General features: G+C 59.7%; 1 protein-coding gene across 4 annotated transcripts in view; it reads right to left on the bottom strand.

Annotated features, from left to right (window-relative positions):
* Nucleotides 1-25,112, bottom strand: part of GSE1 (Gse1 coiled-coil protein) — a 103,579-nt gene that overhangs the window by 31,778 nt on the left and 46,689 nt on the right. Inside the window, exon 1 of one of the 4 annotated variants that reach the window (XM_054269537.1) lies at nt 13,375-13,481. The exons of the other annotated variants lie outside the window; for them this stretch is intronic. Within the exon in view, the coding sequence (XP_054125512.1) occupies nt 13,375-13,417 (43 nt within the window). The 5' untranslated portion in view covers nt 13,418-13,481. Of the gene's footprint in view, nt 1-13,374; nt 13,482-25,112 lie in introns of those variants that run through there. 4 annotated transcript variants of the gene reach the window in all.

The following is a 25,112-nucleotide window of genomic DNA, read 5'->3' as shown; positions in this document are numbered from 1 at the left end:
CAATGTCACCCCAAACTCACCCAGCTGTTCCCAGGAGGACATTGCCTGTACTGGGTGTGAGGACAGAGGGGCATGGGTGTCACGGTGTCACCCCAAATCTGCCCAGCCGTTTCCAAGTGCCCACTGCCTGCCTAACTTCACCAGAAGTGGGCACAAGGGGGAAAAAGGGGTCACAGCATCACCCCAAACCTATCCAACCCCATGGCTGGGCATGGATGGTTGGAGGGGGTTTGTCAGAGTTCCACTTGTGCACACTTATGCACACTTGCACGCACACACGTGCATGTGTGTACACACACACAGGTATCCCTGCACTCCCAGCCGTGCTCCCCAAAATCCCACTCGGCAGAGACAGAGCAAACCTGCCCCCTCCTCCTCCTCCCCCCCGTTAAATATTGCTTTCCCGATTCCAGGTCGGGGGATTATTATTATGTCTTCTCTTCCTTCCTAACCTACATCTGTCAAGATCGGCGCTGGGAGTATTTCTGGCCCGTCCCCTGAGTCATCGTCGCTCGCGTCCCGCTCCCTCCCAGGCAGCTCCCCAGCGTCACCGGGCTCTGTGGGGCACTGGGAGCTGCTGCTCACACCCCGGGGTGCTGCTCCCACCCTGGGGTGCTGCTCCCACCCTGGGGTGCCGCTCCTCCGTGTCCCTCCACCCCAGCCAAACCCCTTCCCAAACCTCACTGGTGATGGGGTGACACACCTGGGGGTGCCCCAAACCCACTGTGTGGGTGCAATGGAGACCCCCCAACCCAGGCTGGGAGAGCTTTGGGGTCACCAACATCACCCAGCTCCCAGCCCGCTTGCAGAGGGGTTGGATTTGCTGGGTTCAGGCAAGCACCGGGGGACCCCTCCCCTGCTCCCCCCGCAACACGGCAGGAGCCGTAAAAATTAATTTGCAAACATGTCATTACACAATAGCTGTGCAGGCAATAAACCTGTAATTACAGGCGGCTGGGGGAGCGGGCAGGCAGGGAGGGGAGGGAGGGAGGGCAGACCTGCCTGCCAGCTCCGGTTTTGGGGTTTCACCCCCCCTTCATCACCCCCCCCCTCCTCTCCGCTGCCTTTATTCATTATGCAAACGAGAATTGCTTCACTCCTGGAAGTTGGGCTCCACTTCAAAGGGGCGCCCTGCCTGCGCTCCCCGCCCTGCCTCCCCAAAACCCCAGCACCCCAAACCAGGAGCACCCGTTGCTTGGCCGCCATGGGGAAACCGAGGCACAGCGGCAGCCCCGTTGGGAAACCTTTGCGACATCGTCCCAACCGAATTATCCGCCACCCTCCTCCTGGGCAGTGCCCGCTCTCAGGCGGGCGACCACCCTGCTGCCTCAGTTTACCCACTTACCAACCCCGCGGGACACCGGGCACCGGCCGAGACACCCGCCCGGCCACCCAGCAGCCGGCTGGGCCGCGCCGCCGCGCCTCGGCCCTCGTTAGCGGGAGAGCCTGACGAGCCTGACCCACTTCCCCGAGCGCCGGGAGGATTAATTGGTTCCTTTGCTCGCGCGGAGCCGCCGGGAGCTGGGGCAGGTGCCAGGCGGGATTAGCAAAGCATGAGAGCGCAGCTCGCGGGGCCGGCCCTGCCCACGCCGTCCGCACGGCCATCCGGGTGGACACCAGGATGGACAACCCTCCCTGGGGATGCTCGGCCTCCCCACGGGCCTCCCCATGGGCCTCCCCATGGAATGGGACACGACCACGCTGGGGATATCCACCCCAGGGATACCCAACCCAAGGGATGCCCGCTCTAGGGAAACTGAGGCACGGGCTCCCACCACTTTCCCTGCAGTCCAGGAAGCATTCAGCAGTGGGGACACGGGATCAAGAGGAGCGAGCGGTCGCCTCCCATCGTAAATAAGCAGCTCAGCGATGATTTCCTGCTCTTGTTGACCTTTGACTATGCAGAATAAAGACATAAATCCATATTTTAAACCCATCTGAGCGCCAGCCAGGCCCACAAAGCCATTTACAGCCTGCGATTTGGACGGGGCAGTGAGCAGGAAAGCGATGGTTTCTCGAGGTGACATTCCCCAGGAGGGAAATGAAGTGTTTTATTTGCAGATATATAGGGCACGGTCGTTCCTCCGCTTCCCCTTCCCTCCGCCCTCGGCTCATAAATAAAACATACGGCCGTGTAACTGGCTAATTACGGGAGGATGGCAAAACCCCGCCGGTCGCTGGGAAAAGAAATCAGCTTTTTAATCAGCCCACTTTCCTCCCCATCTAACTTAAGGAGAAAGGGGCATTTCGGGCGCCGGCATGGAGCCCAGACTCTCGGGCGGCTCCTGGGCCCCCCCTGGGGCTGTGCACCCCAATCCCTTGGGGCACATTTGGGGTTGCTTTGGATTGGGGTGGGGGGGGTTCAAGCTGCTTCTGGTGTTCTGGTTTTTTTTTTTCCTCCCCTGGCTGGGAAAAGGATGTCTTTGAAAAGTCTAATTGTTCCTTACACATTAGATACATTAATGAGGTCTCTGATCAAGCGGCTGGCTCTCCGGCAAGGAGGCTTCAAGTAGCAATTTTCCATTTGTGTTTCAAATTTTAATGAATGTTCCTGTCTCCGGCTGCGATGCGCGGTGATAATCCGTACGGCTCGGGTCAGCGCCGGAGCAGGGGCTGCCGCACGGGAGGGCTTGTACAAGGGTTTGATTTCTTTGGGGAATAGTTCATACAAAAAATGGTAATGGCAGAAGACAGTCCTCCTTCCCCCTCGGTTGCCAGAGCCCAAGAGCTACAAATCAGAGGGTTATTATTTCTTTCCGATGTCCCTAAAGTATCCTATATCTTTAGCGGGAGAGTAAAGTTCAGCCCTGATAAGATTGCGGCGCTGGGTGAGACGCGCTTTGCCTTTCCTCCTGCCTCGTTTTTTCTTCCCTCCACCTCCACCTCCCTCTCCCTCCCTCCCTGAGGAGGCCAGCAGAGTGTCCCCAGGGCCACCAGCCCACCCCAGGGCCCCACATCCAAGGGCCGGATCCGGAACCCACGCCGCCAGGCCAAGATTTGTATAACCTTGTTTTGGCATGCCTGCCATTAACTTAATTTAACATCCATATTGCCGCTACTTAATTAAATAGATGAACTCATTTTACATTTGCAAGTCTTAATTCATCCTGAACAAAATTGGCCATGTTTCGTTCTTTCTACGCTACCAGCTCCCCGGAACAAATGACTGCCTTTTGTAGTTAACTGCTAGTACAGGTTAAACGCTAATTAGCAACTCGGGTTGGGTGTTAACTTCCTTATTTATCACCCGGCGCCACTCGGTGAGCGAGGGGGCGCGGGCTGGCACTTCCAGCTTCCTGCGTGGGTCTCATCCCGCAGGGTCAGGGGTGCTGGATGTGAGGGGATGCACACGGTGCAGGGCTCCTGGGGCTCAGGGCACGGTGCCTGCCTGACCCCAGGGCTCCTGATGCACAGAGTGATAGGTGCAGGGGCCTGGCACAGCATCCAGGGGTGTGGGATATGGAGGGTTTGGTGTGTGAGGGTCATAGCATGGTTCTGATGCACAGAGTGATAGGTGCAGGGGCCTGGCACAGCATCCAGGGGTGTGGGATATGTGGGGTTTGGTGTGTGAGGGTCATAGCATGGTTCTGATGCACAGAGTGATAGGTGCAGGGGCCTGGCACAGCATCCAGGGGTGTGGGATATGGAGGGTTTGGTGTGTGAGGGTCAGAGCTTGGTGCTCAGCAGCACCATGCAGCATTTTCAGCTTGACATGCCATGTGTGGTGGTGTGTGGGGTTCAGCACAGCATGCCCACGAGGGTTGTGGCACATGGGACACGATGCACGACATGTGGCTCATCGTGGATGATGCACAGGGCTTGACACACAATGCACAGGGGTCAGTGCACGGGCCTTGACACGCGTGGCCCTTGTCACAGCGGCGCTCGGTGCATCACACGATGCTCAACCATCACCCAAGCACCCAAACATCTCCCCGGAGAGCTCCCCTCCACCTCACCACCCCGCCAAGCCACCACGGGCTCTGCCAGGGCCAGCACCACCTCCCTGGAGGCATCTGGGGAGAGGCCCCAAAGCAAGCAGCACCCCGCTTTTCCAAGCTCCAGAGGTGCCCACACCAAGTGGCGATGCCTGGGGGCTGCCGAGCCGCACCACACCCCACCCACACACGTCCCATGTGGCACTGGCTGTGACAGGGGACACGGCAGGGCGAGGGGACACGGGGACCCCAGCGGCAGGGCAGCCAGGCTGCGCTGAGCCTGGCAGGAAGCCGCTCCAGGAAGGCTCATCTGGTTTGACTAACAAATCGCTAACTGCTTCCCCCGAGGCAGGTGGAAGGAAACAAAGCTCCGTGGCTGTAAACAACCCCCCCCGCCCCCCGCTTCCCACCCACGGCCCCCCACAGCCCTCCCCCGGCACTGGCCGGGGGCAGGTTGAGACAGAAAACACTTGTGCAACACCCCCTTCGTGCCCTGATGCAAGCCCTGCCAGGGGGACGGGCCCCCCCAGCCCCTGCCCGGTGCCCAGGGACGCTGGCAGCCCGGGCAGGGCGTGGGGTGACGCAGAGCTTGCGCCAGCCCGGGCTGGCCCTGCAGGACAACTCCTCGCTGGCGCCTGCCATGACATCCCAGCTGCTGCTGTGACTCAAGGGGATGAGCAGAGGTGGTGGCACGGGGCAGCCAGGGGCAAAGCACACCATGGTGGTGACACTGAGGTCCCTCTGCCAGCACCTTCCAGCGAGCAGCGTGGAAGGAGAGGCCACCATTGATGCTGGCAGTTGCCATCAGTGGTGATGCCCAGCCCTGCTAACAGGGACATGGCACAGGAGGTGGCATGGGGACGAAGTGGCGGGAGGGGACTGATAGGCATCTCCCTGGCCTTGTAAACCGATCTGCCCCCACCTGCTGAAATAACAGCGAGGGGAGGCAGCTCTGGTTACCGGCGGTGCCGGGGGCCGGCTGGGTGCCAGCGCCCTTGGCAGAGGGCCAGGCAGCTCCATGGGCACCGAGCGGGGACCCCCGTGCCCCATCCTCCATCCTCATCCTCCCCCCCGAGCCGCAGGCGCCGCACGGAGCTGCTCGTCCCGCTCGCCGGCGTCACCGCCCCGCCTGCTCCCTCCCCACCCGGAATTTCAGGTCTGGCACCCCAAGCCGGCGCCTTCAGGAGGCAGCGGTCCCGCAGGGACATCACCCCTGCCCGGGGCCACCGCTGCGGGGATGACACCAGCCACGCCAGCCACGCCGCGTAGGAGCGGGAATGATTCTCCAGGTTATCCCGAGCGGTTCTGGCTGCATCCTGCTTGGCACAGCAGCACCAGGATGAGGAGCCACCATGGCCAAAAATGCAAAGCTTTATGGGTGGATGCAGCCCCTCTGGGAGGAGGGATAAGCACTCCCAGGTCTCGTTCCCCCCAGGACCCCATCCCAAATCCCTGCCATCAGCAGAAGCGAAGAAGGAGCGGGGCCGTGAGGAGCGAGGGTGATAGATAACAGCCCTCTGTGCCGGCGAGATAAATAGCCCCAGCAGCGCCAAGCTGTACTCGGCCAGAAGCTAATAGGGGCTGTCAGGGCGGTTTAGAGGAGCAGAGCATCGTTTCGGGGCCCGGCTGGGAGGACGCCGAGGGGAAGTGACAAGGAAGCTGAGCAGAAAGCGACAGGCAGTACACAAAGAGCATGTCCTCTGTAAGTGGTGATAAACCTTGGAAAAAAAAGAGAAAAGCTAAATCAGTTGTTTAGCCGATGTACCACATGCTGACAGGGCAAATGTGAAGGCTTTTATGGCCACATGGGTTTTCATTTGCAGTTATTCATAGCGGAGCCGGGCGCTTTATCTCACTTTACATTATGTGCAACCACAATGCAGACACTTGCACCGCAACGCATTGCCTCCCTGGAAAATATTAATATGTAAATGTCAGGCTCAGAGGGCAGCGAGGGAACGGCAGGCAAGGAGCAGGCCGGGAGATAAAACCTGCCCTGGCAGGGAGGGGGGCGAGCAGGACCCCCAGCCCGCACCCTGGGGTGTGCAGGAAGGGGCAGGCACAGCTGGGATGGAGCGTGCAGAGAGGAGCTTGGTGTGGGCACACGTGTGTGCACCATGCACAGCCTCAGCTGAGAGGGATGTGTGTGTGTGTGAGCACCAACACGTGTGCACAGCACCCCTCAGCAGACAGGGATGGATTCCTGCATGTGTACTCACATATGTGTGCACCAGGGATGGATTCCTGCGTGTGCACTCACACACATGTGCACCAAGGATGGATTCCTGTGTGTGCACTCACACACGTGTGCGCCAGGGATGGATTCTTGTGTGTGCACTCACACACGTGTGCGCCAGGGATGGATTTCTGCATGTGCACACTCACACATGTGTGCACCAGGGATGGATTCCTGCGTGTGCACTCACACACGTGTGCGCCAGGGATGGATTCCTGCGTGTGCACTCCCACACGTGTGCACCAGGGATGGATTCCTGTGTGTGCACTCACACACGTGTGCACAGCACCCCTCAGCAGACAGGGATGGATTTCTGCATGTGTACTCACATATGTGTGCACCAGGGATGGATTCCTGCGTGTGCACTCACACACGTGTGCACCCACACATGTGTGCGCCAGGGATGGATTCTTGTGTGTGCACTCACAACCTCTCCCTTGCAGCGCAGGATGCGCACGCGCCTCACTTCTGCAGGAGGACACACAACGTCGGTGACCTGCCATGTGTCACAACCCATGGACAACCCCCACACCACCTGAGCACCCCCACGCACCCAGGACAGCCCCGGGGAGCCGTGCCCACCCCAGGGATGTGTGGTGAGGCCATGGGAGGGCTGGCACGCCGGGCTGGAGGCAGCCCCGGCCGGGCAGAGCGCGCCGGCGCGGCGTGCCAGTGCCTGCACAGCCCCGGCGGGCAGCGCTCCAGCCATGCCTGCTGTTCCTGGGCTCCGTTCCTCTCCAAGAGCCTCCAGCCCCGGGGTAGTGCCAGACTGACAGCCTGGAGGCTATTTATTCGCAGGCAGAGGCAGCGGGAGCTGCTGGCGGATGCAGCCGCCTTTGTCCTGCAGGGAAGTTTGCTCCCTGCCTCCTGCCTGGCCCCCATCTCCCCTGGTTTTCCACCTCCACACCCCGATGCACCATCCAAACACAGGGAGGCATTTGGGGGAGTTCCCAGCTCGGGGTTCCCAGCCCTGATACCTAAAGGACTCGCCACAAGGCGCTGGCACACAGGGACACCGGGCAGCTGCCACGCTCCCCCTGCCCCAGCAGCCCTCAGCATCACCCAGTCAGGCCAAGGCGCTGGAGGCGGCGCCCCAAAGGTGGTGGCGGTAGGAGGAGGGTGGGCACCCACCCCTACCCAGCCATACCCACCCCTGGGCTTTGCTCCCTGGCACGGTGCCCGCCGGGGTGGGGGGCACCTCCGAAGCGCGGCCCCCTCGGCCGTTACCAGGAGAATCGCTGGCAGCCGGCGCTGGCACGGGGACAAGCCTGGGAGAGAGGTGGCCCCCCAGCACCTCGGGGAAGGGAACAATCCCTGGGCATTTCTTTTTTGGCAGGTCCCGGGTGCCCCCCCCCGAACCCCCCCTCCCCATCCTCCTCCCGCGCTCGGGCGCGGGGACACAATTAAATCAGTGTTCTGCTAACAATCTGCCGGCTAATAAGACATTTTCCTCCCTCTCCCTCCTCCCCCCCACTCCACCCCAATCCGTGTGTGATGGGAGCGCTTTGATATGAGAGTGGACTCTAATGGGTTCGGTGTAAGGGAGCCTTAATTTATTACGTGCCTGTAATTGATGTTTGTATAAAGTAGCTCTTACAGCTCCTCAGAGTGGGAGATGAAAAGCAATCAGTCAGCCATTTGCCTCCAAAGGAAGGAGAGAGAAGACAGACAGCGAGAAAGAACCAGACATACTCATCAAGCCTGGAGAAAAACCCAGAAAACGAGGGAACAAACAAAATCACCCCTGCGCAGCCTCACCAGCGGCTCTGGGTACCGCCAGCATCCCTGGGTACCACCACCAGCATCTCTGCACATCACTGCCAGCATCCCTGGGTATCAGCATCAACATCCTTGGGTAGTGCTGCCAGCATCCCTGGGTACCACTGCCAGCACCCTGGGATGTTACTGCAAGCATCTCTGGGTAGTGCTGTCAGCATCCCTGGGTACCAACACCAGCATCCCTGGGTACCACTGCCAGCATCCCCGGGTACCAGCACCAGCATCCCTGGGTACCACTGCCAGCATCCCTGGGTACCAGCACCAGCATCCCTGGGTACCACTGCCAGCATCCCCAGGTACCAGCACCAGCATCCCTGGGTGCTGCTGGCAGTCCCTGACTGCCACCACCAGCATCCCCGGGTACCAGCACCAGCATCCCCGGGTACCAGCTGCCACAATCCCGGGTACCTCACCACCCCAGCATTCCCAGGGCAGGATCCTGGTGGGAATGCCGGGGGTGGGAGCCGTGGCAGGGCAGGATGGGGCCCCCCTCCTGCACCAGCCAGGGCTGATTAGGCTGCAGCAGCCGGTGCTGAGCTGCTCTAATGACGGCGGGCGCTGGGGAGTCACGTGCCGCCCAGCGCCGGCTGGGGAGCCGTACGTCACCGGCCCCGGCAAAAAATCGGTGCTAAATTGAATCAATCCATCTTGGAAATGGCTCTTGTCAGCCAGTGTCAGGGAGAGCGTCTGCAGGAGAGGGATCAGGCGGGGGCAGGCCGGCGAGGGCCAGGCGGGCGGCACCGCTGCCGCGGCACTGCCCGGTGTCTGCTGACCCCCACATGTGTTGGATATGGGGATCCTCCTGCTGTCAGGAGGGCAGAGCAGGATGGGATCCTCATCACCCATCCAGAAGGGAAAGCAGAGCCCAGAGCAGACTGCGTGCCTCAGTTTCCCCGCACTCCATGCCCCTCTACCTGCTGAAGGAGGGCAGCTCCACATCAGGTAAAACCCCAGGAGGGTTGGAGACCTCCCCGGTGCCCACGCGCACCGCAACCCCGTGCCCAGGGCAGAGTGTGCCAAGCTGGGAAGGACAATTCTGCACCAGGGAGACAAAGACGCCGGCACTTGACACAAATATAGATGGATCCTCGGAGTACGGACCCTGCAGCCTGGCAAATTAAAACGTAGCGCGAAAGGGGGGACGGAAACGGCCCCGGTGATTGATTTTCCATCCAGACATTCAAACCAACCGAATATGTCACCCAGACAAGCCCTCGGAAAGCGGCGGCAAGCCCAGATTTATCCTCTGCTTGGACCAGAGACCATCCATCCCTATCCAACCCTGGGAAATGGCTTCACGCCCCTGCCTCCCCATCACGGTGCCCATCCCATGGCCGGGCCAGCAGGTGGGATGGGCACCGCGATGGGAAGATGGGGCACAGGAGCCGTCACCGTGCCAGGAAAGAGGATCCAGGCACAGGGACTCATACCCAGGCTGCTAACGAAGGCAATTAGAGGGGAAAGCATCCCTCGCACCGCTTCTCCTAATTAAGAACCATCCAATTCCCCAACCCGCCTGTTCCCCGGCTCCGGTACAGCCTGTTATTTACCTGCAGCTAATAGGTTGGGCGCAGCTAATGATAGTCTTGTATCAAATGGCTGGATCTTGGCTTCTGACAGCTTTAAAGACCCGTCTCGGGGACACGAGGGTTTCTAATTACGGGGTTCGTCACGGGAAGGCTGGGTTCAACGCCAGTCACTCTCCCCGGGTGACATTTCTGCCCGGATTGGAAATCTAAACACAGCCCAGCCAGTTAAGGTTAAAAATACGGCGCTTGACAAGACAAGGGATCATAATTTGGGTCACCGCCGGGTTTAATTAATTGGAATGGAGCAATCAAAGCACAGCGTGCGGTAATTACAGCCCCGGTTGGGGCAGGGCTGGGGGAGGCGGGTGAAGGGATGGGGGGGATGCTCCCCACCGTGGGGACGGGCACGGAGGCATCGCCCTCGCCCCGGGGTGCGGGCAGGCATCGCGTGCAAGGAGCAGGCAGGGCAGGCGGGGAGACGCCAAGGGAGCGAGCTGGGAGCTCGCGAGCACGCCATTCCCAGCGGATCACACAGGGATCCCAGCCCCACAGGGACCCCAGCCAGGCAAAGCGGGCTCCATCCCCAGTGTCCCCATCCCCACAGTGCCACGCGGCTGCAGCCCAGGCTCCCAGGCAGCACCGCGGCTCTGCCGAGTGATTTATTTTCACCAATTACCAGGGCACTTTTCCCTTCGCCAGGACCACGTTTAATTGATTGGAACCTATTGAAAACAAATTAACCGGCACTGGGGCTCGGGGACCTGTTTATGGCTCCTCTGTGGGGCAGCAGGGAGGACACGTGAGGGGCTCTGACACGTGGGTGATGCACGGTGGGACCAGGGGAGGAAGGTGGGACAACCCAAATATCCCCCTAAACATCCCCAGAGCTGCTCGCTGGCTCCTCTGCCATGGTTCATGCTGGTGAGCAAGGGGAAACTGAGGCACGGAGCAGCATGGAGCTCACACCCTGGCACTTCCTTGCTGGAAAAGCTCCCTGTGGCATGGACAGGACCACAATGTTCTTGCCCACAACAGTGCCCCGGAGGAGGGATGCTCACGACGGTGACCCCATTAAGCGAACCCAGCTAGCATTAATTTGACCCCATCCGCCGCGCGCTAATCAGCTGTAACCGTGGCACCCAGCTCAATCCAAATTGATTTACTGAGGCTGGAAATGGATACAAATGTGATTAAAGGCTTTTTATTTTCCATAGGTCCTCTCTAAAATGATTTAAATCAATTGCTACGTGCAGGGTCCTCTTCCTCCTCCCCGGCCGACCCCGCGGCGCCGCGCTGTCGGCCGGGGCGGGTGGGGAACAACACCCCACTTTCCACATCTGCCCCATAAACCCCCCCAGAGGGGAGCAGCACCCCGATTTGCCCCTGCGACCCACGCACACCCCTCGCTGGACCCCTCACATCCTCCATGGGCGGGATGCCGGCGCGCCGGGCGGCCCTGGCGAGCGATCAAAGCCCATTAGGCTGAGCGCCGATGCGCGCCCGTTGTTCGTCAATTATTCAAACAATAATTGCACCCTTATTTAAAGTCTAGTCTTGCGTGCGCAGCACTGCAGGCTGCCAAGGCCCACGTTAGATTTACACCCCCGGCGCGCTCCCGCCGCCAATTAATTAAGCAAACACATTCCTCCGCACGCTCTCAGGTGTGCAACCTGCCCGGCTCAGGTTCAGCCCCGCAGCACTGACACATCCCCACCTGGGCGAGGGGTCACAGCCCCTAGAGGGCCCTATCAGGGCTCCCTGGTTTTAGGATTTCCCCTAAGGATGGCTGCTCTCACCCTGCTCCAAAGCTGATTAAAGATTAAGCGGTCCACTCATCTGCTTCTCCATATTTTTTCCAAATTTGGGGGGGAAAAAAGCAAAGGGGAGGGGACTGACATTAGCAGCCATTGTTAGGGGCCCCCCTGGTCCCCAGCAGTCCCTAACAAGGGGGGAGGCTGGGAGTGACAGTCACCAAGAGGTCAATTCATTCATCTGGCCATGTTATTACAAGTCCAAATTTATTGTCACCGGGCCACATTAGCGCTGGCACGGAGGACGCGAGGTTGCACCCCTACTGAATAAGCAGATAAATGAAAGACATCTGGAGAGCAGAATGAAGGGGCAGATTATTAATGCTGAAATTTAGAAGCCAAGGTCTAAGCCACGAATCCATCAGCGCAACCAGTTATGTCCAATAAATTAGGAGAGATAAGGATTGAAGGATGGTATATTAAAGGCAACATTCATTTCTGAACTGGCACGAGGGCTTGCAGGCATCCTGCCTCTGCAGGGTTAACCCTTGGTGGGCAGGGATGTGGGATGTGGCAGAGCTGGGGAGGCCGGTGCTCCCTGCACAGAGCACACCCTGCCACCAGCTGCCTGATTTGGGGCTGTCACCGTGCTCACAAGGGGATGTCAAGGAGGGTGCACCCCAATGGAATGGGCATTACGATGGAGGGGCAAGGTGGCAATGCAGAGGCTGGCAGGGGAGCACAGGGCACCTCAGCCGCACTGGGCAGGGAGCACTGGGGTCCCCAGCCCTTCCTGCAGCACATCCATCCTCCCCAATTAAGGGAGGCCTGGGGGTCTGCGTGGCTCCTCACAGCATCCGTGACCTCTGTCCCTGGGCTGGGGTTCAGCTGGCCCTGACGGTTCTTTGGGGACTCATTGCCATGGGGGACAGGTAAGGACTGAGGGGACAGAGCCTGTCTGGCCACCCCAGCCCCAGGCCAGACAGCTGTCACCAGGAATTGTCCCCCTATTCCTCCTCCTTTGGCTGCCTCCCACCACAGCCCCCACGCCACCCCACAGGTCCCACCACACCAGAACCTCCAGGTTGTGCCAGCCTCAGTTTCCCTAACAGCATCACAACAGGATCTGGCTACCTGAGAACACTTCAGTGCCTATCCTGCTGATGTGAGACTGCAGCCTGGCACCTCCAGGACACGTTATACCTGGGGAAAGCAAGGACACACAGCAGGCCAGGGACTCATGACCTCTTCAGCGGCACAGCCCTGGGGACAAGTGAGCACCTCCATGTCATGATGCCAGGAAGGAGAAAAATCAGCATTTTTTGCTCCCAAGTTTGGCTGGGTGACTGCTCAGCAGTGAGGCCACTCACCTGTGTCTCCCCTTGGCACCCCACAAGTGGCATTTAGGAGGAGAGGCGTGCTAAGATGGGTCCCCTGGTGCTGGTCCCTCATGGCCCAGCAGCAAAGGGATGTAGGCCAGGAAGGCACACAGGGCCCCCACAACACCAGCTGAGCCCCCTGCCCAGCCCCAAACGCCCCCAGCACCCATATAGCTCCTCAGTTTCAGCCTTCCCAGTGCTCCCACCAGTTCCAGCCTCTCTCCCCCTCCCCACAGTGGCTCCCGAGCAAATTTCAACCAGCCTCATCTGGCATCTGAGGGATTTGGGATTTGTTTAAGCTCTTTTCACCCGCCGGACTTTAATCGGCGCGTTTGCCTGACCTCCAGCCCCGGCGCAACCCCGGCTGTGCCGGCGCTGCCGCCTGAGGGTCCCGGCTCGGGGCGATTCCCAGCGCCACAGCCCGGGGCTGCCCCCAGGATAGCTGGGATTAGCTATCAAATAACTTTGCATTTAAACCCTTTTTAACAGGGCTGCAGGTCGGCAGGGCAAGGGCAGAGGTTAAGCCTGGCCGCGGCCGGGCGCTGACCCCGCAGCCGGGGACGCCGGAGAGGGGACGGGGCGGCACACGGGGCCTGGGGGTGTGGGACCCTCACCCCGGCCGTGCCACCCACCCACCTCCCCTTGCACGGTGGGGCCAGGGAGGGGACGGCTTGTGGGGACATCACAGTGTCCCCACAGGAAGGGGTGTCCCCACAGGAGGGGTGTCCCCACAGCCCCAGCCTCGCCGCCCCCATCACTTACTGAGGCTCTGCAGCAAAGACGACCAGCTCTTCATCTCCAGCATGGCGAGGGTCCCGTGCCCCCCTCCCCAGGCTGGTGCTCAGGCTGCTGGGGGGGCCCAGGACCGGTCCCACACCCCGACAGAGGGAGGCACAGCCCCGGTGCTGAGCCGCCGGCGGGTGACAGCGACCATTTTATTGCCTTTTAACTCTGCCTGCGTGGCTCCGGCACGCTCATCCTCCCCCTCCCCGCCGCCCAGGCTGGTCCTGAGTTGGGGAGCTTCGCTTTTCCCTCCCTTCCCTCCTCCTCCCTCCTTGCACTTGATAGCAGCCTTGTCAAGCCCGCCGAGCTGCGCTGACCCCTGCCCTGGCGCTGCTAATTAAGGCGGCACAGTGACAGCCCCAGCGCCTCGCCAGAGCGCCGCGGCACGGTTGCTCCTAATTGGAGATGCTTTTGAGTTCTCAGAAACCACCCAGTTGGGGTTGGGACATCCTAGGGGGGTCCTGCACCCATGCCAGGGGGTGGTGCTGAAGGGGGATGCATCCTGGATATTGAGATCCCAGAAATTAGTGAGAGGCTGATGTAAAATTGGATAAAAAGACCCTGAAGTCACGAGGAAAGTGGGACTGGCATGGATGAAGGTGAGCAATTCCCTCAGGAACATCCCCTGCGTGAGGGGCACCTCATGCTGGGGCCTCCCGAGGTATTTTTGGATGGTGAGGAGTGAGGGCAGCGGGCATGGCAGGGAGCCAGGACACGGGGCTGTATCTCCCTGCGGCAGAGCAGGGGCTGGCAAGGGTATCAGCCGGGACACCTGGCTCCTGTCTCTGTCCCTACCCTTCTGCTGAGAGCCTGAACACCCTGGGGAGCTCCAAGGGGCACAGAGCACCCACCCAGCCCCGGGGCCGTGTCCCCTGGGCCGTGCCAGCAGCCTGGCGGATCCATTGTGTCGTGACAGACGAGCTGCTTTATCGCAGCGAGGCAGCCAGCGCCAGCCGTCAGGCTGACCCCGCCGGCGGGCTGAGGAGAAACAGAAGAGGGCTTGTATCATCCGGGGGTCAGAGGGCACGCAGGCAGCCAGCCCCCCCTGCAATCCCAAATTCCTGGCATGCACGCCCGGGCAGGCAGCTGCGTGCGGCCCCGGAGCTGCAGGTGGGGGCTGGCAGGGTGTGGGGACAGACACCCACCCCCCAGCACCCCCAGTGCCTGTGCTGCCAGCCCAGCCTCCCTTTGTAACGTGGGGCTGTGCCCTGAAACTGTCCCCAAGCTGTGGTGTCCTGTCCCATCCCTGAACTGGGCTCCTCAGTCTGTCATGTCCCAGACTGGAATTGTGTCCCCAGCTGCCCCATCCCAGAAGCTGCCACCACAAAGGGGACACAGACAGACCCTACAACCACCCCAGTGTCTCCCAAGCCAAACCAGCAACCAGGGGTCACCACTTTTCCCATGCCACCCCAAAATTCAGTGTCACCTCCATGTCAGGGCTCTAGTGGGACGGGCAGGGTGGGATGGCAACTGCAGCCATGACTCACATGGAGTTAATTGGAAATCACATCCCCAAGGCCGGAGCAATGTCCCAGCACAGTGAGATGGGGATGTTTGGTAGGACCCCACTCCCTGCTCCCAGCAGCAGGAGTTCTGGGCAAGGACTAAGCAATGATGCCCTCCCCAAGACTCACATCCCTCTGGGATCAATCCCACATCCCTGGCATCCGGCACAGCCAAGCTGTGGGGGCATGATGGTGCCAACCACCTGGGTCAGAGCCTGTCTTTGCCCCCTTATCCTGGCACTGGGGGACTGTGTGGGCCAGTGGGGAGTAAATCCCCCCTGGAACCTCTCTGAGCTCCCCATGCCTTCCTCCCCTCCCTTCCAGCAGCCTTTGTGCCGCCGCCGAGCCGGCACCTCCGGGGTGGATGCATTAAGGCAGCACAAAGCAGAGCCGAGAGGCATTTCGGGTGCAATTTTCCCTGCTCCATTATTGACAAACAAGCTGCTTTGTGCAGGTGATGCCGAGGCCAGCGCAGCAGCTGGGACACTGTGCCACACTGTGCCACGCTGTGCCACGCCGTGCCAGCTGGACAGCCCCACTCCTGCCCCACAGCCAGCCACGCTGCCCTCCCATCCAGATCCATGTCACTCCTGAAAACCAAGGGGGGAAGGAAGAGGCAGGGGGAGCGCGCAGGGATGAGCAGTGGTGCCCAGGCAGGCACTGGCATCGCTGCCGGGCAGCCCCTTTCCCCCGGCCGGGGCGGCTGGGCACAGCGTGCGGCGAGTCTGTCGTTAGCGCCGTGCCAAACCCAAAGTGGCTGCTTCGGAACGGCAATCCAATAAAAGTGCTACTTGTCTATTTATCATCCTCAGGGCTTTTTATCACAGTGCAGATGGCTGCTACCTTCGCAAGGCACAGCAGTGTGCTGGCACGCGCCCGCCGCACAGAAGCTCGGGCGCCGCGGAGTCTGTGCGTACACCTGCGAGGAGCCGGCGGCCGCCTGCTCCAGAGAAGCCGGCCGGGAGCCGGGCAGCGCCGCCTGCCAGCGCCACAGCACCCCAGGACATGCCAGCTCCCCGCCTGGGTGGTGTTTGCACCGGGCACTGGCACCAGGGATGGGCATTGGAACGGGGTACATGCGCTGGGGATGTCCAGCGGGTGCTGGCACTGATCATTTGCACAAGGTGTTTGCATGGCGCATTTGCATCAGGGTTGGGCACTGGGCATTGGCACTGGGCATTCCTCATCCCTGGGAGTGTTCAAGACCAGGGTGAACAGGGCTTGGAGCAACATGGTCCAGTGCAAGGTGTCCCTGCCCACTGCAGGGGGTTCAAACAAAGAGATCTTTAAAGTCTCTTCCAACTCAAACCATTCCACGATTCCATGATTTGCACCAGGGGTGTTCATGAGGTGTTGGCACAGGGCTGCTGCAGTGGGCACACTCACTGGGCACTGGCGGGGGGTGTTTGTTTGCACTGGGCACCTGCAGCGGGCATTTGCACTGGGGGTTACTAGCGGGCGTTCCACTGGGCACCCGCAGCCTGTCATTACCTGGCTGGGCGGCTGTGGGCAGCGGCAGCAGCGGGCACAGGGCGGTGGGTGGGAGCCGCTGGAGCAGGTGATTAAAGCTGTATTAAGTGTCTGTCTGCGCGCGGGAGAAAACACACCTAATTATCCACCGGGAGGGAGGAGCGGCCCCGATCGCAATCGCGTAATGAAGTGGAACGCAGGGCCAGGCCTGGCGCGGGCGGTAATTAAAAGGCAGCAAAGCCAGAATTGCAACGGTGGCAGGCAGCGGGCAGGGTCCCAAACCCGGAGCCTCTGACTTCCGTGGGAATCCCTCCTCGGGGAGCCCACTCACATCCCCACCCCAGCACATTGCCCTGTGTACCACAGCCTCAAGCCCCACCTGCTCGCGCCAAACCCCCCTGCACGGCCCAACAGCGGCGCGCTCCAGCAAAGCCACCCGGGTGCCAGGACGCGGTGCCAGCGCCCCTGCCCTGCCCGCGGGCGCCGGGCAGGCACCGCCGTGGCACCGTTGCATGGGCGTCGAGCGCGGCCCGCTGCGCAGAGGCGATGCCGGGACACGGAGGGCCGGCGCCGGGGGAGCAGGCGGCGGCGAGGCGGCAGGGGCGGCCGGGCCCCACCTCTTGCAGCGGAGCCAAAGCCGCCAACCCACGCCAGCGCTCCCCGAGCGGGTCCGGCGGGTCAGGAGCGCCCCGGGGAGACGCCGTGTCGCCCTGCCTGTGCCCGGCGTCCGCAGCACCGCTGCAGGGACCCCACGCCCGCGCCTCGCCCCCGGCCCGGCTGCCCCAGCCGGTTGGGAAGCGGCCGGGCCTGCCTGGGAATGCCGCTTGCATCAGCCCCGGCATGGCTGGCACCGCTGGCAGGCAGGGACGTGCAGCGCCGGCAGGCAGCACAGCGGGGTCAGGCCCTGGAGAGGTGCAGCAGGGTTAGGGCATCACTGGCAACACTGCAGGGATGCCCACATCCTTGGGGTGGTGGCACAGGGGACACTCAGAGGGGCAGTGACCACCCATCCCATCTTCCTGTCATTCCAACTGAGGCACACCACGGCACAGGATTCACAGCCTTATCCATGGCACGGTGACAATCTCCACTACAACGTGTGGCACGGTGGCAGGCAGTGAGGACACAGGAAGACATCCCCTCCTTCTCCTCACCCTGCCTTTTTCTCCTTCTAATGTTTTTTTTTTTTCCTCCAAGCTCTCCAGAACAAAGTACACACTCTACCTCTTCAAACCCACCACCATCTGTCCGTCCGTCTGAGCGCCGCAGCCCCGCCGCTCCGAGCGGCCGCCTCCAAGCAGATGGTGACAGGGGAAGGACAAGCCGCTGCCACACAGGGCCTCGACGGCAGCGGGTCACAGCGGCTCCATCGGCCCTGACCTCCTCATCCTCCCCGGCACGGTAATTACCCAGCAAACAGCCTGCGCCGGGTCATTGTGCCGGACACCAACAAAGGGCGGCCGACGGCGGGACCTCCCGACCCCTGCCAGCCCCTGGCGACCCCGCCACCCCTGTCCTCCGCCAAAAGAGCAATAAATCAAAGAGATGGGACAGGGACAGGCTGGCAGGCAGGGAAGGGGATGGGGACTTGCTCCCCACCAGCACCTGGGTGATGAGGCCTGGCTGCTCCACAGCCCCCCTGGATTAGTGAGGCCATACAAAGCATGGTTGCCATCCCCCTCCCCGGCAGAGGGGACAAGTCCCTGCTGCCCTTGGGGACACACACAGGCTGTGCGTGCTCCCAGGCTGAGCGCAGAGGAGCGAGGGATGCTTCCTCCCCCTCCAGCCTCCGGTCACAGCCAGTTAATGGGGAATTTCATGGGTGCGGCACAGCGGAGCGCGGCCGGGAACATGCCGGAGCCATCTGCTCGAAGGACCTGGGGCTGTCGAGCCGCCCTGACCTCGGCAAGGCAAACAATTTGCAGGAGCAGATGTCGCACCCTCCCTTCCCCGTGGGGCTGAGGGTGTGTCATCCCTCTGGCTTGGCACCCCCACAAACCCCCTGGCACGTCGGGGTGGTCCCTTTTACCGAGCTGGGGGCACAACCAGAGGGCAAAGGCACATTGCAGAGACCTGGGAATCTCACTGCAGGAGTGACACCCCCCAAAATATGGGGCCTTTGGGAATCTGGGCACAGAACATGATCCCTGCTCCCTCCTGGCACCCTGGGCACCACAGTCAGGTGCCACCTCAGAGACTGTCACCCCCCTGTGCCCACTGGCAAGGATTTGAGAGCTGGCTGTGCCTACAGAGCTCATATCCTGCAACCCTCCTTCCACGGCAGCGGCGTGCCAGGCACAAAGGTGCCTGGCTCTGTCAGCACCCGCAGGTAGCACGGCATGGCACGGGGGTAAAGGTGCAGGCGTGGCTGCTCCGGCAGCAGATGCCAGCCGGATCCAGGCTGGTTTCCCGCAGGTCCCCGGGAGTGGCTAGCACCGGTGTCTTTCGGACTGATTAAAATTCATTCTGCATGATTTAGGACCTAATCTCGGTGAAACTCCACAGCGCTTTATTAATAGCGCATTAGTGGATAATTCATGCGTTCGGATGAAAAATCAGCCCGTGTTATTCTCCGGGAGGGGGGGACACGCTGGGGGGGGGACACGGGCACGGGGAGGGGGGCACCCCACTCGCCCAGCCTCCCGCACCTCCCCGCCGCCGCCGCAACCCGGCGAGGCAGCAGCCCTTCTGACAACTGCCACCACTCATTAATCTTGACGAGTTTTCTGCTGAATATTCTTCCACAGGCTTTCAAACCGTTCACTAATTGCAATTAATCACTTACCGAAACAGATGTCAGGAACAATGGAATTGGGAAGTCTGGAGGCTTGATAAAGCTGTCAGAGGAGCGCGCTCGTGTGGCAGCGGGTGCCAAAAGGCGCTGGCAACACCTTCCCCTAGCCATGTGCTGGGGGGACCCGGTGACCCCGTCCTGCCCGCGCGGCATCTGTCCACCCTGGAGAGGGAAAACGCACAGAGAGGGGGCACAGGGGGGCTCTGTGTCCCTGCCAGCACATGGGATGGGGATGTGAGATGTGGTTTTTGGTGGTGGGAGTGGCACACCTGCAGGGAATACCACGGATGCCATCAGCACAGCTTCACCCTGACACCAGGGCGGGCTGGGGCTCTGCTCTCCATCAGGAAAGCCGCACGGAGCCCCAGCGGGGCGTCACGTCCGCCGTGCCTCGCGCAGGCGACGGCACGTTCCCCGTCCCTGCCAGACGCCGCTTTAGCACCAGCAGGGATCCAACAGCCTTCCCCGGCAGGCGCGCCACGCTGTTTACCCATCACACATGAAAGGTGCCGAGCTGACAGCTCCAGGGATGGGAGAGAGCTCCCGGAGACACTGACGGGGCCAAGGTGCCCAAGCGCCTTCGCCTCCTGCCCTTGGAGACGCCAAGGGCCACCCCACAGGTGACCCCAGCAAGGGGCAGCCCCCAGGCTTCTGTTCCCCTGCAGCTTTACCAGCTGCAGCTCTGCACACCCCCACACCTCAGCTGCTCCCCCAGGTTGAGGACATCCTTTGGGAACAAGGTGGGGACAGGCTGGGAAAAGGAGCACTTTCCCAGTGCCCCATGAAGCAGATGATGCTGCACAGCCTGAGGCCACCAAGCGCAATTAGCCCCGAGTCCCCCAGCCACTGTGGGGACACTGCTGTGGGGACACCCACACCTCCCCAGCAGGCAGAGCACAGGGACTGGAGCATCCTTGCGTGAGCCCAGCCCGGGGCTCGCGACCGGCGCGGCCTCGACACATGTTACAATAAATATTCCGCACAGACACCGTTCCATATGTATGATCCGGTGGGGTGATGATTTTTCTACTGATCACTGGAAGTGACAGCTGTGCGGAGAGCAGGAGAAACAAAGGCACCGACTGCTCTCCCCGTTACACTCTGCTAGCGACATGATGGTGTGACACGGAGCGGCAGCATCTGGTGGCACCGGGACTGGCAACCGGGACGGGACGCCTGTTAGCGCCCGCCACAAAGGGGTGGCCACGGGGTGGGGTGGAAATATGGATGGGGTGGCCAAGGGGATGGGGTGGCAAAGGAAATAGCGTGGAAATAAAGATGGAGTGCCAATGGGGACAAGATGACAATAAGGATAGGGTGGCAACGATCATGAGAATGAGGTGACCGTAGGACAAGGGTGGAAATAAGGACAGAGTGGCAATGGTGGCCATGGAGATGGAGTGGAAATATGGATGGGGTGGCAATGGGGACAGGAATGGACACAGGATAGCAATGGGTGCTGGGTAGTAATGAAGATAGGGTGGGCATGGGACGGCAATGAGTTTGAGGTGAAAAGAAGGGGTGGCAACATGGTGACAATGGGAATGACAGAGCAGAGGGTGACAGTGGCGATGGGGTGGCCATGGCAAAAGGATGGAAATAAGGATGGAGTGGTAATGGCAACAGGGTGGCAATGGGGACAGGATGGCAACGGGAATGGGGTGGAAATACGGAAAAGCTTCAGTGTGGATGGGATGTCAATGGGTGAAGGGCAGAAATAAGGATGGGGTGGCCATGGGGGTGGCTCCCATCAGCCCCCTCATGTCCCACACTAGCAGCCAGCCCCTCCATCCTGCCCTCCTGCCACCGCAGCGCCCAGCCCAGGCAGGGTCAATATTTGCATTTGATTTGCAAGCGTTTCCTCCCCCCAGATAACGGCAGGGCTGCCACAGGTACAGCAGGGAGAACGCTGGGCTGGGTTAATTATTAGTGAACATGCAAATTCCCCCTCCACGAGATAACAATAAACACCGTGATTTCAGTGAGATAAACAGGGCTTTAAATTTCCAGCAGCCTTTACTGGTGTAAAAATAAGCGTCCCTTATTTATTTAGCTCCTTTGAGAAACCACATCAGTCCCCAAACACAGTCTTTTACTGTCAAGCTACAGTAGAAGCCTTTATAGGCGACGAAGATCCTGACAGCTACCCCTAGCACAACCATCTTTTATTCATGCTCATAATATAAACTGTATTGCCTCAGAAACAAAAGGATTTAACTCGCTGCTGGCCGGGTGGCAGCGGCCGAGCCGAGGTCCCTGCTGGGGGCACGTGGTTGGGACGGTTTTGCTCTGACATCCCACATCTCTTCGTCCCTCAGGATGCCTCCTCCTAGGGGCAGCGCTGAGACAGACCCCTGCTCTGATGCATCAGCATATCCAGGGATAAAATAAGCCAAAATAACAATCTCCCCCCAACCTGGAGCCATTAGGCAAAGCCTCTGTGCTCTGCGGTTCCGAATCCCACCCTGCCTGCACACACGCAGGAAGAGCAGCGGTTACAAGAGTGGTTCGTATTTAATAATGCAATTTATATTCCACTCTCAACATAAACTATTGTAAAGGCACACTAATGTAAAAATACATCTGGCTTGTCAATAGTTTATCTTCTGGATCTGCATCTAAATCCCTGGGCATTCTTGACTTATGGCTGCACCAGTGTCTAATGAATAAAAAGGTGCAAATTATAGGCCTTGCTTTAATGCTCATCATAAAATTAGATGATAGTTGCAAAAGCTGCATTCTCCTGCCCACAGTGCAGCAATGGTAAGCTATAAATAAAGTGTATTTAATGTATCCCAGCGCTGCGCAGAGCCAGGAAACAGTATGTTACTGCACAGCCTTCAATGGATCCGCCACCAGTTCAATGAAGTGATAACTGATCCATCATGTGAATTTATGTTAACTGTCTGCTCGCAAAGTCACGGCCCCAGCACTGTAAATAGCCCACAATCCTTCCAGCCCAGCCTGCCTGCCAATAAACCTGTCACCGGCAGCCTGGGAGCAGCCACCTTAGGACACCGCAGACAAACCATTACAGCTTGGGTTTCCTCCTGGTTTTTCCATTGCTGCCGTGCCTTGGTTTGCCCACAGCCCAGCACCCCCCTCCCCTCCTCGGGGCTTCCCAGCCCCGTGAGATGCTTTTCCACCTCCCTGGAGCTGTCACATCAGGGATGCAGGGAGCCCAGATGGGATCTGGGGGGCTGGCGGGGCTGTGGGTGGGATGGCTCCCGTGTTGGTGACAGGCAAATGATGGGAAGGGGGGGACAGGATGGAAGTGGAGCCCCTCCAGTTCCTGCAGCAGGGTGGGATGCAGAGCCAGGAGGGATGGTGGGAACAACTCACTGGATGGGGACAGAAATGTAACTGCATCATAACTGGAAAGCATCCTCCTCTGGCAAAGATGTGTGTCCCAGGGAAGGAGACATTCCTGAGAAGAAGTTCCCGGGGAAATGTGGTCACCAGGAAGGAGATGTTCCTAAAAATGTGGTCCCCAGGGAGGAGACATTCTCAGGAAGATGTTCTCAAGATGACTTTGGGAAGGAGGTGTCCTTGGGAAAATGTCATTCCCTGGAATGAAACATCCACAGCAAAGATGCTCCTGGTAAGGTGTCCCAGGGAAGATGATGTCGTGGGGAAGGACACATCCCCAGGCAGAGCATGACCCTGAGAAAATGTGGTCCCTGGGATGGAGGTGACCCCAGGAAGGAGATGTCTTTGGGAAGGAGATGTGCTCAGGAAGGAGACATCCCTGGAAGGAGATGTCCCCAGCAAGGGGACGTTGCTGGGAAGGTGTCATCCACAGGGAAGAAGATATCCCTGGGAAGATATCATCTCCTGGAAGGAGACATCCCCCACAAAGATGTCCCTAGGAAGGTGTCATCCACAGGGAGTTGTCCCTGGGAAGAAGATGTCCCTGGGAAGATATAATCTCCTGGAAGGAGACATCCCCCACAAGGATGTCCCTGGGAAGGTGTCATCCACGGGGAGGCGTCTCTGGAAAAGTGTCAGGAAGAAGATGTCCCTGGGAAGATGTGATACTCAGGAGGGAGATGTGTCTGAGAAGATGTCTCCAGGAAGATACAGTCCTGAGGAAGGTGCTCCCAGGAAGCAGACATATTTGGGAAGGAGATGTCCCAGGAAGGAGACATCCCTGGGAAGATGCCATCCCCTGGAAGGTGACATCCCTGACATGGATGTCCTGGGGCAGGTGTCACCTGCAGGGATGTGTCACTGGGAAGAAGATGTCCTTAGGATGGAGATATCCCCCTTCAAACAGCCCAAAGCCATGGAGCCCCAGCAGTGAGAGACACAGTGATCCTTGGGGACCAAGGTGGCACCCGGAAGGACAAGGGGGACACCGTGCCCACAGAAAGCAGCACTTGCCACCACCCATCCCTCATTACCGCGGTGCTGAGCAGCCCCTAATAATAGCAACAGTAAATTCTCCTACCCAATTCGGGTCCATTTCTATAAATAATGTAGAATCTTTTTATTTACTGACAGGTTGTAAAAGTATCAGTGAGAATAATGTGAAATCAGGAGCTGCTGAATAATTCATGGCGGCAGCTCCGCTCTCCCCGTCCCCGCGCTCCCCTGGCCCCGGCGTTTACACGACAGCACCTTGTGCCTGGGTTTATCTCATAAAAACCAGGACTAACGACCTGGCACTAATTCTTTATCAACAGGGACTTTTACAGCGAGGGGAGGAGGAAGGAAATAGAAAGAAATAAAAATAACCCCGGGTGCACTCTATAAAAAATGCATGGGCCCATGTCCTCGCCTCTGCACGGAACCAGCCATCCCCAGCTCCTCCCATATGCAATTCCCCACAGACCCCACAGCCTCTCCAAAAATTAGCATTAATTAGCAGCACCCACAGTCCCACAGCAGCACCATCCTGGGGTAGCAAGGGCAGGAAGAGCGGCACAACCCTGCTGGGACACGGGGACACCGGCACGACCCATGGGAACAGCAGGAGGGCTGATGGAGAGACTGGCAGGATCCATGGGGACAATGGCAGGAGCTGTGGGGATGGTGACAGGACCCATGGGGATGGTGACAGGACCCTTGGGGACACCAGTGAGGTCCCTGGGGATGGTGGCAGGAGCCATGGGAACACCAGCAAAGCCCACAGGGATGAGGGCAGGACTCAGGGGGATGGTGACAGGATCCATGGGGATGGTGACAGGACCCATGGGAATGATGGTAGGACCCTTGGGGACACCAATAAGACCCATGGGGATAGTGACAGGACCCGTAGGGATGGTGACAGGACCCATAAGAGCACTGCCAGGGCCCACAGGGATAATGGCAGAATCCATGGGGACAATGGCAGGATGCTCCCTGTCCCCATGCCACCCTCAAGGCTGCCAGCCTGAGGCAGCAAACCCTTGCTGGGGGCAGATGGGTTAAATTTGGGCAGAAAAAGCTGATCAGTGGGGCAGCTAATCCCTGTAACAACCTGATCCGGTGTCCCTCATCCCTCCTGCCACCTCAGAGGGCGATGGGGACAGTGGGGACCCCCCTGCAGCTGCCCCCATCCCCTCCCCAGAACAATACCTACCCGCCGCTGTTTTGATGTGCGGCACAAAGCCGGGAGAGCTTTCCATGTAACATGATAAAAGCAAGTCCCCAGCCAGCACAATTATTTGATAATTCTCCCTTAACACCCATCAAATTAAAGCAATGTCCAAGGGCTGCCTGAAGTGGCACTGATAGGTATTAAACTTTAATGAGATTTAATGGCACTGCCCTACTTTTTAAGCGCTCGGGCCTACATTTATGAACATTTAATTTCCCGGGCCCTGACCTCTTTTTTTTTTTCCCCCCTTTTCCCCACGGCCCCCCCTGCCTGCCTGGGAGCACAGCTGGATTCTGTTAGCTCTGGCAGCCGCCCCAACCCGGGATGCTCGGGATGCTCGGCCAGCCCTGAGCCCATGGAAATC

Source organism: Melozone crissalis, unplaced genomic scaffold, assembly GCF_028551555.1.
Source record: "Melozone crissalis strain CALT ecotype California unplaced genomic scaffold, PUWL_Pcris_2 ptg000007l_1, whole genome shotgun sequence".
In the NCBI taxonomy this organism is placed as follows: Eukaryota; Metazoa; Chordata; class Aves; order Passeriformes; family Passerellidae; genus Melozone; species Melozone crissalis.
The sequence above is the reverse complement of the archived record's forward strand: the minus strand, read 5'-3'. Positions and strand labels throughout refer to the sequence as shown.